The 13,082-nt window shown below is 43.5% G+C and overlaps 1 protein-coding gene across 1 annotated transcript in view; it reads right to left on the bottom strand.

The window, feature by feature from the left end:
• Positions 1-13,082, bottom strand: part of pleca (plectin a) — a 44,703-nt gene that overhangs the window by 8,551 nt on the left and 23,070 nt on the right. Inside the window, exons 14-32 of the mRNA XM_070845996.1 lie at positions 12,663-12,999; positions 12,458-12,535; positions 11,835-11,996; positions 11,634-11,738; positions 11,435-11,530; positions 11,162-11,287; positions 10,841-10,993; positions 10,508-10,662; positions 10,298-10,424; positions 9,573-9,756; positions 9,377-9,397; positions 8,545-8,702; positions 8,119-8,297; positions 7,897-8,035; positions 7,416-7,772; positions 6,897-6,980; positions 6,710-6,814; positions 6,410-6,508; positions 852-4,199 (exon numbers count right to left, since the gene is read on the bottom strand). Of these exons, the coding sequence (XP_070702097.1) occupies positions 852-4,199; positions 6,410-6,508; positions 6,710-6,814; positions 6,897-6,980; positions 7,416-7,772; positions 7,897-8,035; positions 8,119-8,297; positions 8,545-8,702; positions 9,377-9,397; positions 9,573-9,756; positions 10,298-10,424; positions 10,508-10,662; positions 10,841-10,993; positions 11,162-11,287; positions 11,435-11,530; positions 11,634-11,738; positions 11,835-11,996; positions 12,458-12,535; positions 12,663-12,999 (6,013 nt within the window). The remainder of the gene's footprint in view (positions 1-851; positions 4,200-6,409; positions 6,509-6,709; positions 6,815-6,896; positions 6,981-7,415; positions 7,773-7,896; positions 8,036-8,118; positions 8,298-8,544; positions 8,703-9,376; positions 9,398-9,572; positions 9,757-10,297; positions 10,425-10,507; positions 10,663-10,840; positions 10,994-11,161; positions 11,288-11,434; positions 11,531-11,633; positions 11,739-11,834; positions 11,997-12,457; positions 12,536-12,662; positions 13,000-13,082) is intronic.

Here is a 13,082-nt window from a genome sequence, read left to right as displayed (position 1 = left end):
AACTCTGTTGAATGTCAGTCATACAAACACAAACTGTCATGAACATAACGTTACCTTTAGCTCAGAGTTACTGCTCACTCGGATTAAAGCGTCACTAAACAACAGTCTGTCATGAGAGCCGCAGCTTTTTTGTCATTCTTCAGCTCAGTGTGTGTGTGCTTCAAGTTGGGTCACTCACAGCAGTCATTTACTGATCCTCTGTACTTTTTCTGCCATTATTGTGCAACTAGCTTGCTAACTTTAGCAATAAGTCTAACAAGTCAATGCGCACCGAGTGCACAGGTTCACACACAGCCATGACATTCAACGTGTTATAAGCCCGCCCAGTCATTTCATTCATGCTAAATCAAATGATTGGACAGGCTTATTACAGGTCTGTGACAGTCACAGATATCCTTTTTTTTTTTTTGTGCCAAACAATTTGATTTATTTATTACTGTCTGTCTGTCATGAGAATTTCGACAAATATAACAAAAAATGCTTCTAGAATAAGTTACATACCTGTGAACACCTGTACTGACCTGAATTGGACAGCACCAGGCTGGCTGTTTTCATATTTTGCATACAGACACGAGAGTGATATCTTTCTTGATCCAACTCCGGGCAAGACAGCAAATGAGAGTATTTGCCCAAAAGTCTTAGTGTTTTAATACAGACCTTTTTTTTTTAAACTTTGCACTCTGTTTTGAAACACATTCATATAAATTGCTGGATGTTACTTTAAGTCTCTGCAATTTACATGAAATGTTGCATGTGTTTCAACAAATACTGTAGTTAGTGTGTCTAACAGGATTATGTTAATAACAAGGGTTGTGTACGATGACTGACAATGTTAATTCATGTCAAAATACCTCTTTCGATTTTTTCTGAAGCTCCTCTGCCTCTTTTTTCAGTTTCTCCTTCTCTTTTTCAAGGGCAGCAATGGCTTCTTTCAAGTCTCCGGCCTCTCTGGTGCTCTGTAACCTCTGTGTCTCCAACTTCTGTACGACAGTTTCTGTGGTTTGTTTTTCTGTCTCTTGAAGACGCAGTTTTGCTTCGTCCGCTTGTTTCTTGAATTTCTTAGCCTCCTTCTCAGCTGTTGCCTGAGCATCACTGAGCTCTTTCACCCTCAGTTTCAGTTTCTCTGCTTCAGCTGAAACTTCGAGCTGCCTCTTTCGTTCAGCCTCTAATGACTTTTGGAAGTCCTCTGTCTCCTTATCAAGGCGCTGCTGGATCTGTTGTTTGTCCTCTAGTAGTTTTTTGGCCTTTTCCTGTGCCTGGTTCTTCTGTTTCTGGAGCTCCGCTGCCTCAGCTTTCAGTTTTGTAGCCTCTTGGATGGCCTGCATTTTCTCCTTTAACATTTTCTCTGCAAGCGCCCTCTGTTCAGCCAAGTCAGACTCAGCGATCTGTCTCTGTCTGGCGGCTTCCTCAGCTTCCACACTAAGTCTGGCAGCTTCCTCCGCCAGCTTCTTCATTTTCTCTGCTTCTTCTGCGAGTAACTTCTGAGTATTGTCTTTGTCTTTCTTCATCAGGCGCCGGTTTTCTTCCTCAATCTTAAGCTTGAATTTCAGGAGCTCATCCATCTGGATCTTAACTTTGGACAGTTCGTCTTCCACCTGTGCCTTTTGCTTGACGGCATCATTTACTTCACCTTTAACTCGCTGAAGCTCCTCATCCAACACGGCTTTCTGCTTATCAGTTTTATCCAGCTGCAGTTTAACCACTGAAAGTTCTTTCTCAACCTGAGACTTCTGTTTAAGTGCTTGTTCTGCTTCTTTTTTGTGCTTGGCCATCTCCGTGTCAGCCTGCTTTTTCTGCTTCAGAGCTGCTGCCTCGGCGGCCGCTCGCTTGGAGGCCTCTTCCTGTGCTTCTTTCCTCAGTCTCTCTGCATCTTTCTGAGCTTTGGCTTGTTTCACAGCTTCGTCCTCTGCAGCCTTTTTCTGTTTTTCAGCCTCCTCTGCTTTTTGACGGAGCAGGGCAGCCTCTTTCTCGGCTTTCTCTTTGGCTTTCTCAGCTGCTTGTGCGAGTTTCTTAGCATTTTCAAACTCTTCTTTCATCTTTTCCTGAGAGAGAATGTCTTCTTTATTCTTGCTGAGAACATCTTGGGCTTTCTGCTCCGCGGCACTACATTTCTGTGCGGCATCTTTGGCCAGAATGACCTGCCTCTCTGCCTCTTTCGCAGCCTTGTCTTTCTCTTTATTTGCTTCGGCAGCTTTCTTTTTGAGCCGCTCAACTTCCTCCTGAGCAGCTTTGCACTGCCGAGCAGCCTCCTCTTCTGCTGCAGCGATCCTCTTCACTTTCTCCTCAGATTCTTTCCTTTTCTTCTCCTCCTCTGCAGCAAGCTTTTTCAGTTTCTCAGCCTCCTTCTCAGCCTTGAGTTTGCTCTTCTGTGTCTCTTCTGCAATGCCCTTCAGTTTCTTCAACTCTACCTCCAAATCCGACTTGTCTTTCGATGCCCTCTCAAAGTTGATCTTAATGATGTGAATTTCTTCTTCAACCACCTTCTTTTGCCTCAGAGTTTCCTCCACAATTGTTTTTTGTCTCACTAACTCAGAATCAGATGAGCTCTTCAGGAGTGTGATTTTCTCTTGTATGTCTTGTTTATGCTGAGCAGCTTGATCCTCCAACAGCTTTCTCTGATAAGCTTCATCCTCAGCTTTTCTTTTCAGTCTTTCATTTTCAGCTTCTTTAGCTTTCAGAGCAATTTCAGCTTCAGTCTTCTGACGGGTTGCCTCGTTGATGGCGGCCAGTTTTTCTTTGAGTATTTTTTCAGCCTCAGCTCTCTGCCGAGCGGCCTCATCCTCTGCAATCTGCCTCTGCTTCTTCGCCTCTTCAGCAACTGATCTCAGTCTAGTTGCTTCCTCAGCAAGCTGTTTCATTTTCAGCACTTCAGACTCTAGGAGCTGCTTGCTCTTCTCTGTGTTCGACAGCGTCTGCTTCTCAGCTTGAATCTTCATCTGTAGAAGAGCATCCATTTCACTTCGGACTTTAGCCAACTCGTCTTCCAGTTGCTTCCTCTGGTTTTCAGCAGCATTCACTTCATTTTTTAGGCGCTTGAGCTCGTTATCCAAGAGGCCCCTCTGCTGTTCGGCATGTTCAAAGTCAGCCTTTAGTCGAATGCACTCCTGCTCTGCAGTCAGCTTTTGCTTGGCAACTTGCTCTGCAAATTCCTTCTGTTTTTCCAACTCTTTCTCTGCATTCTCTTTCTGTTTAAGAGCAGCATCTTCTGCTTTAGCCCTTTTCTTGGTATCACGCTCAGCTTCAAGTTTCTGCCTCTCTGCTTCCTCTTGAGCCTGACTCTTCTTTTGAGCTTCCTCCTCAGCTTGTAGCCTCAAGCGGAGAGCCTCATTTGCTTTCTGTCTCCATGTTTCAAGCTCCTTCTCTGCCTGCTCCCTGGCTTTGTTAGCTTCCACCTGTTGTTTCCTGAGTTTGTCGGCTTCCCCCTGCAGCTGGAGGACAGTGCCCTGCTCTTTCTTAAGGGATTCCTCCAGTTTGGTTGCCTTTTCGTTGAAGGACATGGCCTTGGTTTGCAATGCTGTGGCAGCAGACTTTTGCGCCACCTCCTCGACCACCTTGATCTGCCTCAGTTTCTCCTCCTCAGCCTGTTTCATGCACCTCTCTGCCTCCTCAGCTTGCATTTTGAATTTCTGTAGGTCATCCAGTGCCTTCTGCTTCTGCTTGGAAGCCTCCTTTTCTGCCTCAGATTTGCGTTTCAACTCATCTTCTGCATTTTTCTTTTTCTGAGTCTCTTCAGTCACCTGTTTACGAAGCCTTTCTGCCTCATCCTGTGCAGTTTTCCTGAGCTTCTCGGCCTCAGCAGCCTTGTCTCTGAGCGTCTGCAACTCGCCCTCAGCTGTGGACTTCTGTTTTATTGTCGTCTCTAACTGGATTCTGATTAAGTGGATTTCTTCCTCAATTCTGTTGCGATAGACTAGTGACTCTTCCAGCTGCTGATTCTTGGATTTGATCTCCTGCTCAGACAGACTCTTCAGATGATGCAGCTCCTGCTGTATATTTTGCTTCTGCTTCTCAGCATCCACTGCAACATCTTGTCTCTTGCTGGCTTCTTCTGTCATCTTCAGCTTCAGTACCTGGGCTTCTTGTTCTGCTTTGGCCACTGATTTAGCATGAGCCTCAGCCAACTGTTTCTGCTTATCTAACTCAGCTTGTATCTCTGCCATTCTTTTCCTCTCCTCTTCTTTAAGTTTTTCAGAAGCTTTCTGTATTAGTAGAAGCACAGGGGGAGTAAAGGGAATTGAGAGATTGTTAAAGGTGTTAGACTACAAAAAAAACTTCAATATTAAAAGTAGTTATACAACATGTAGGTACATTAAAATGTAAATACATGAGAATATGTTATAGCTAATTGTCTACAACAAATAGACAGCTGTTTTAACTAGAAGGAAAAACCTGTATTGGGAAATGCTCGTCATGTTTATTTCATGTATGGCACACAGAATGACACTTAACTTCACAACACAGCACGGCACTACACTTTGCTTTCATGCAGTTGAGGTATTTTAATTATTCAGTGTCTATACTTATATATAATGTGTGTAATAAAGCCTGGTCACAATGCACACATCTGTATATTGTAGGCTTGTTACTAACTAACAGAACATTACCTGTATGAAGTAGTAATACAGGAAAACTCAAGGTGTGACAAGTGTGTTGCTTCTGCTGTGTTTCCACTAAAATATTTAATATTTAGTTTTCTAAAAGATCATTGTTGCATAATTCAGTCACTGTTTTTGTATTTTCTCCCCTCAGTTTTTACATTCTCAAAATAAATCAGCTTTTTGTAAAATGTGTAAAGTGATTGAGAAGAAATAGGCATAAAGGGAATAAATAATTATCAGCATGCAAAAAAGTACGGAGCTCAGCGGGAAAGCTACTGAAGACCTCGCAAAGAAGTTAAGAAGCAGCCCAAATAAAAATGATTATATGGAAGTCAGATTTGACCAGAACACCCTCACTATGAAGAATAGCATAGTGATGCAGCAAACACAGCATGATTTGATGTCACACAGAACGCAAAGTAAGCTTGGATTAAAATGTAGGTGACGAGACAAAAATCCAAGATCAAAGTTCACTAACTAGATAGATAAATGGTCAAACATCCAGACATGAGCTTTACTCTTTAGTGAGAATGGGCGATACGTTGTGATTGACACCTAAAAGGAAGATCCAGATCTTTAGAAACCTGTCACATGGAGCTCTAATGGAGCTCTGGTTTAGGACGCAGTTATTTCTGGTATATCAGCCTCCTGTATTTATTTGCTAGTGCAAATCAGCAAAGAAAATAAACGGCATTAAAGCTGGAGCAAGCAGTCCATTAAATGATTAGTCGATCAACAGACAGCAACTATTTTGATAGTCAATTAATAATTTCAGTTGATTTTTTTCAATTATTGAAAAAATTCTCAGCATTTTCCAATTTCTAGATTTTAAAGTGAGAGATTTTGTTGCTTTTCGTTGTTCTTTGTCTCCATTAGTTGCTCTGAACAGTATTACCACAGATCCCAATAAGTTCTCCAAAAAAAGTGCTTTTACGTCACATTATTATATTAAGACAATAGAAATATTGTGGATATAATTGCTTGTACATTACATTGAAATGTTACATTTACACTAGCGAATTAAAACACGCTGACAGGAAGCTGATGCCAGCTGCTCAAAGAATCAAAGACACAAGCTCAATTATGAAAGGTCTCCAAAAAATCCTGAACCTTCCCTTCGCTACACACAAGGGTCTGATGTAGAGACGAATGGCGTGAACTGAGAGGGTCTTTTTTTAAATACCTGGTGCTTTGAGGTTAATTCATCTCTTAAGCGTGAGCTTAATATTCACCATGACAAAGCACTGGCGAGCAGGTCAAAAGGATCAAACACAATAGCAAGTTAGAAAAGAAGAAAAGGGGGAAAGTAAAGGCAAGGTAGATTGAAAAATAAGATATCTGAGAAGGCAGGTGGCCAAACTGAAGCCTTCAAATCACAAGTGTGGGTGATTTCAAGAGGAAATAAAGAAGCAAATACTAAATCAAACGTTTTTAAGGAAGCACTTAAGCAGTTGGAGAATGTGACTGACTTCAGGGCTGACACCTGCAGCCAAATCAGCGTCATACGTACAAACTATGTGGCATGAATTGACTAAGTACACAGTGTAGAATGAGAGACATATACTGTAGTGGGGATGTGATGTGCTGAAACATCGGATGAAACAGTTTGCTTCACCACTGTACGCTGTCCTGTCACTCTAAACAGATCTGGACTCTGAGTAAAAGGATCAGAAATTGAGTGCCAACATTTTGGAGTATCTGATGACAAATGATTTCCCATACATCAGTCAGGTAAAGGAGGCATCGTTTGTGTTAGTGGGTTTTTGTCAGAAACCTGCAGCTGCACATCTTCAGAGTTTGAGTGTAATTACCTCGTCATCCTCCAGGCGGCGCTGTGTTTCCAGGATGAACTTAATGTACTGGCTGGTGAGAGTCATCAGCTCACTGTAGCGGGTTCTCAGAGTAACGTACTGTAATAAATACAGCGGCACACAGCATTGTATATAAATGACTTTAGAAACACTTTTCTCACATTCTTTACGATACTTTTAGCTCCCAGGATGAAGTTTAATGTTTTTTTTTGATGAGTGATCACAGTAATGGTAAAACAAATAGCAGTCACGTTCAACCATAACACCCAAACTGGACGTATGTGCACATCTTTGCCCTACCTCTTGAATAATATCATCAGACGCACACTCCATTTTGGCTTTCTTTAAAGGAGACGCAATGGGATCCTGGAGGGCTTTGTAAGTCAAAATCTGGAGCTCGTAATCCTACAGAAAAAAGAAGAAAACGCTCTTAAATCAAGCCAGAAAATGCACTTTGTTTAGTTGTAAAGCTGATGTCAGCACCTACCTTGACTGAATCAATGTAAGCCTTTGCATTTTTCTGGCAATTTTCAATCTTGTCTTTGTTTTGCTCAATCTCTTCCAGGAGTTTCTGTAAATGTAAACACAAATAGTAGAAGAGACAATATTTCACTGTGTTACTCTTATTGTCATTAATGTAGACACATCACACAACAGTTAATCAGTAATCAAATATGATACCGAAAGCCTGTTTTCATGAGAACTGACCCTTTTCACAACTGACTGTTTGACTTGTCATTGCAGGAACAGCACAGGTGAAAATAATAACATGAACATGGCTCTATTCCATTAAATGTCCCAGTAAGCCGTGCCAATGAGCACCAGAGCCCTGGAACTGCCTAACCTAAATGGAATGCAGCCATCATTAACGTTATCAGTCCCACCAGTGCTTTTCCTGCTTTGACAAGTCAAAACGTCTGCTGTGAAAAAAGCTCGATTCAGTGCACTCTTACTGAATCAGCGTGACCACCAGAGGGCGCTCTACCCCACACGGCTTGTTCTGTACCTTCTCCTCTGCCAGCTGCTCCTTGAGAGCCTTGCTGTCACTGATAGGCACGGCCTGAACTTTCTCCTGCCTCTGCCTCGCCTCTCCAAGCCAGCGGATGAGCCACTCGTAGCTTCCGCGGTAGGACTTCATGTGGCGGCCGAGGAGGTCGAGCTCCCGCTGCCTCAGGTCCATCTGAGCGAACACAGCCTGCCAGCGCTCCAGGAGGCTGGTGACCAGCTGACGGTAATGCTCCAGGTCGGCGTCGCGCTCGCTGTGGATCCTCGTCATCTTGTCGTTGATGGCTGTTGCCCTCCTCAGCTCGTCCTGCAGGCGGTCAAATACCACCTGGTCGGCCTCTGCTTCAGTTTTCATTGACTGTCAGACAAAAGAACGACGTGGTCACCGTAACATTAAAGCAGTGCAGAAATATAAAACTAAACATGGACATTGATTGTAGATATGAATGAATTCTTAACACAAGTCCAAAAAGAGGAAATACCTTCAGCTGGCTACGATGGTCCTCCACCTCCTTCTCTTCAGCTGGCACTTTGTTAACATCACGCAGACGAGTCTCGTAATTCTTCAGCGTGTCTTCTGCATCTTTAGTGTTTCTGATCACAACATCGATGGTCTTCAGCCTGAAATCAACAGATCAACACTTTATAAAAAGCACAACGACAGCTGGACACCCATCAGTGCTCAGAGAGCAGCGAGGCCTCACTTGTCCAGGTAGACGGAGGAGAGGCCGTAGACGTGGTCCATCTTCTTCAGCGTGATGTCCAGTTCGGAGCGCAGCATCGGGGCGGAGCTGGACTGCTGAGGAGACGCTAGAACCTCCTCCGTCTGCTCAGTGATCGAGCTCAAGTCTTTCTTTAAGCCCTCCAACTCCGACTGGACTTTCTGTCATCAGAAGCAAGAGAGATGGTTTAGTGAACTATTAATAATAATAATACGCACACGCTACCTTTGAGTTGGCAGTGAAATCAAATGGAGTCAGTGTGAGAAGTAACAGGATACCTAACACGCTCCATGACTACATTCATGACTCTCAGAAGGAACTCTGTTTAATGTTAAGTGGTTCCCCTTCCTTCTGCACCTGACTTTGAGTTTATATCTAAGTCTCAGTCTTTCCCTCTCGTGTTGTTACCATTTGCTCTGTGGTCTTTAGAGCGCAGGCTTTCAGCGGCTCCTTGTCCACAGGCTGGCGGAGGCGTGTCACCGTTCGATTCTCGCAGCCCTCCAGTTTCAGACGAAGGTCCTTGATCCTTGTCAGGTAAGTCTTGCACAAAGACTCGTCTTGCTCTCCTGGTTGGATTGAAAAACGGGTGCTAGATTTTATTAGTTTGCAGAGAACACAAACTCTGGATAAACAAGACGGTTGTTAGTCAAAGTCAGAATGTGCTTCGTATGTTAGACCAATCAAACAACTGCATAAATAAAATCATACTCCTAAAGGTACAGTATTATTCAACCGTTATTTAACATTCTAGAGAATAATTGTTTCATGGTTTTTGACTGTTGCCCATAAAATCCAAAATTTGTCAAAAGTACTTGAAATACTTTGGAAAACAAGAGCATTTGTACAATTACTGTGTATGATCTATAGATCTATGTCACATTGTACACAATAAATTTACTTCTTCATGCTTGATTGGTTCCTTTTTATGCATCATAGTGGTTTATTGATTCATTAATTCAATTTATTCATTTATTCATAGTCATTTAGCGATAAAGATTAGAAATCAGCTGCTGTGAAACCCATGCTCACAGACAAGAATGCAGCAATGAGTGAAGTTAGGGGGGGTGATATCAAAATCAGTGAGGATGATGAAGCTGATTGAGTTAATGAGTGAAATGAGACATGACAGCACAACAGCCCTCGGTGCACACACACACACACACACACACACACACACAGTCCTGTTCAGCCAATCAGAAGCTCCTACTGCACATCTGGCGCTGTAACTGAAGCACCTTACCTGCTCTGGGCGGCACATAGCCTGTAACATGAACCCAACAATCAACTTACACACAGATGACCATGACAGGATTTCAACACAAATGTCTGAACAATGATTCAATGAGAAAACAAAATGTCAGAAGGTTTCGGACCACGTTTGGATGATGAAAGAACCCACAGTGGTTCATTAAATATAGCTCCCAAACAGTACACACCTTGTTCTGCAGAGCTGACCATTGTGTTGTAGTGCTGGTTGGCCTTGTTGTAGCTGGACTCCACCTGCATGCGGTCCTCGGCCCCGAACATCTGGGAATCCTGGCTGTCTCTCAGGAAGTCCTGGTAGTGTAGCTCAAGGTTCCTCAGTGCCAGCCGGTACTCCTCTACGGTCAGGGTCTTAAACTACAGGGGTGCAGAAGAAGGAGGGGCAGGAACATGGTTATTAGAAATGGTGTGAAAATACTAGTTCAACACAAAGATGTGCCTTTATTTTAGATAGATGATTTACAGTATATAATCATGTAGAGTGTAAAGCACAGGAAGTATTTTCTCTAGCTGTAGTGAAGAATCAGTCAAAATCAAAAACTCTAGTCATTATAAAAAAAAGCCTTTCAAAAGTCATTATTGGCTGACTTATCCACCAGCAAGAGGAGAGAATAAACCAGATAAAGCAAATATATTATATAATATAATTATAAAAAAAACTCAAATCAGCGCATGCATAAACTTTATACTCTGTCTTTATTCACCATTCATACTTATATGCACACACAAATCTAAAATAACAAATACATGCTTCACAAAAGTTCTCTGGCTTTAATGTACATAAAGTATCTCCCTCCTGTCTATTGTAAAAACATTAATACAATATGTCATTGTGCTTCGGGGACTTAAAGGCACTGTTAGTGTATTTGTTTGTTTCTTTAATGCATTGTGTTGTTACCATGCTGATGTTCCAGCTGTTGATGATGTGGATGTCTCTCATCAGGTACTGCCAGGACAGCAGGCTCTTCATGTCCACAAACATCATCTGCCACATCGTCTGCAGCCTCTGGAGGTTTCCGTCCAGTCTGAGGAAGGTTGAGTGAAGATTAGCGCTTGAGAATTTGGATTTTAATTGTTAGAAGAAAACCTGAGGCGACTCTCGGCTCACCCGGCAACACTGTTCACAGCGTCCTTATTGGTGGGTGGAACCAGGAAGCAGATGGACGGCACATGCGCTTCGCTGCCTTTATCATTCAGCACCCTCCACTTGTAGGGCTGCGAGTTGTTCAACAGGGCGCACTCGTCTCCTCTGTGGACGGTGATCTGGAGACACAAACATGGAAGCTCATTCATGCTTCATTAAGTTACTGTTGGGTTTGGCAACTATAATTGTATTAAACTAAATTTAAGAAATGAATTACTTCTGTGATTTTTATTTGCATGTAGCAACCCTGTGTATGTCTAAAATATTAAACAGAATTAATGAATTTAGAACAGCTACCTCCATCTGTTTGAAGTCGCAGACGGCCTGGATGGGCTGTTTGCCCTTTATTGCTGTTGCAGGGTTACGTGGTTTCAGCTGGACGACGGTCTTGGCTCTTCGCTTCAGGCCTTCCAGGTGAGTTTTGAACTCATTCAGTTGCTCTTTCTCATCCTGCAAAAATTCAAAGTGAATACTGAAAATGATGTTTTCTGGTGTTATTGCAGCCTCTGCTCTGAAGCACCTCAACAAATACTGTATGATTTCCCTGCATGTCCACAGTATAATAACAGTGTCCTGATGTGTTTGCTAAGTAAACAACATAAGGATGAATAGACCCACAGCTGCGTCCTGCAGCAGATCTTCCAGCCGTGTGACTGTGATGGAGCGGTCGCATGTGTACTTCCTCTTCATTGTGTCTTGCATCTTTTTGATCTTATCCTCCGCCTCCTTCACGTCAGAGAAAAACTGGACCAAGAAGAAGGTGGAGAAATAAACTTGCGGATTTACTGATGGTGAGGTGATCAAAGAAGAATATTAAGTGTGCTCTAATAAAGTCAACTCATGGATAAACTGACCACATTAACTGGACACAGTGTAAGTCAGTAAACATACCTGGAAGTAGGCCGTGTTTTCTTTAAGGTGGGTTTCAACACAGCAGCACAGCTGGAGGATCCAACTCCACTGAGTCTGCAGAGCTGCAGTGAAGGCCTGAGGAGGGAGAGCAGAGGGAAAGATGATGAGGAGGAGAACAAACACAGTAGAAATAATACAGTAGAATAAGTGAGTCCTTCTCCATTTTAAATGGCCTCACCTCTATGGTCTTCTTGGCAGGGTGTCCGTCCCTCAGCAGTTTGTCTCCTGTGGCCTGGACGCTGTTCATCTTCTTCTCCCTGAGCTCCAACTCTCTCATCACACCCTGCTCATCAGAAACAACAGCCAGAGTCACATCACCACCATCATCACTACGAAGCGCCGTGGGTAAAATCATTAGATCATCACACTGTTACTCTACCGAGTAGTTTTCTTTCTTGGCAGCCATGTTGGTGTTTCGGTCACTCCAGTCGTAGTTGACCTCCTCCTCCTCTTTCTCATTCAGCCACATCAGCTCTTTGGTGGCTGCAGTGACGAAGGTGTGAAGCTGGTCCAGGCAGTGCAGACGAGCCTTAGAGGCGTTCTGAAAGAAAGCAGATGTTATGATGCATTTTGTGGGACAGAAAGAAGGAACTAAATAGTGGGGGTGGGTCGTCCATCAATCAGAGGGTTGGGGGTTCGATCCCCGGCTCCTACAAGTCAGCATGTCAAAGACACTGAAGCCCAACCTGCTCCTGAAGCAGCTTCAGTATGTGAAAGACTTAGATTCCTCCTGTATGAATGATGTGTTGGTGGGTGAAGGAGGATGTGATGTAAAGGTGCTCGAGTAGTCGAACTGACTAGAAAGGAGCATTTACATCTGTTTAGACTATTTAGACTTAATAGAAACTCCATGCTGTTGCTGGTAGATTAGTGTTCAGTCTCTAGTTGGTGCTTAAGTTGAAATCTAAATTTCTTTATTGAGGATTTCTGCAGGGTTCACAGTTCATTGGCCCTTTTTATGGGTCGTTTGTGTTTTCTTTTTAGTGTCTTATTGTAACTTACCAGCAGCTTGCTGTACTGCAGCTCTAGTTTTCCCAGATAGTCGCGATAGGCAGCTTTACTGGCAGGAGAGATCTGACTCTGTAGGCAACATGAAACATTAGAAACAGCTCAGCCAAGCAACCTTTAGTCTGTATGCAGGCAACCATAAAATACCTCTCCGCTCTATCTGAAATATTTCCTCGTGGTTCATTTTAGCTGTTTGTACCTCATCAGCCTTTGCCCTCTCGATCTTGGAGCGGAACTCCTCCACAGACTGGTGCAGGCCACGGTGGCTGCCCAGCTGGGACTCCACGGTGGGCAGGTCGGAGCCCCACTCGCCGTCGTCCACCCGCCGCTGGTTCTCCTCCACCCAGCTCAGCAGATCTTGGATGTAGCGCAGCGTGACTTCATCCAGCTCGGGCCGCACCCTCATGGGGGCCTGCTGCAGGACCTGGGCGGTGTGGATCTGAGTCATGGGGATCTGAGTCAGGGTCACACCTGACTTGAGGCGCAGGTTGTACTCACTGCGGAGGTTCACAAGCCTCTCGTGGAGACGATACACCCTAGAGCCAGAGTACAGCATGTAGGTTAGTGCTGAGTCGTCAAAAAAAGCCAAAGTTTTATATAATTTTAAATATTTATCCTT

Source organism: Pempheris klunzingeri, chromosome 16 (assembly GCF_042242105.1).
Source record: "Pempheris klunzingeri isolate RE-2024b chromosome 16, fPemKlu1.hap1, whole genome shotgun sequence".
NCBI classification, from domain to species: domain Eukaryota; kingdom Metazoa; phylum Chordata; class Actinopteri; order Acropomatiformes; family Pempheridae; genus Pempheris; species Pempheris klunzingeri.
This window is presented reverse-complemented; position numbering and strand designations above follow the sequence as displayed.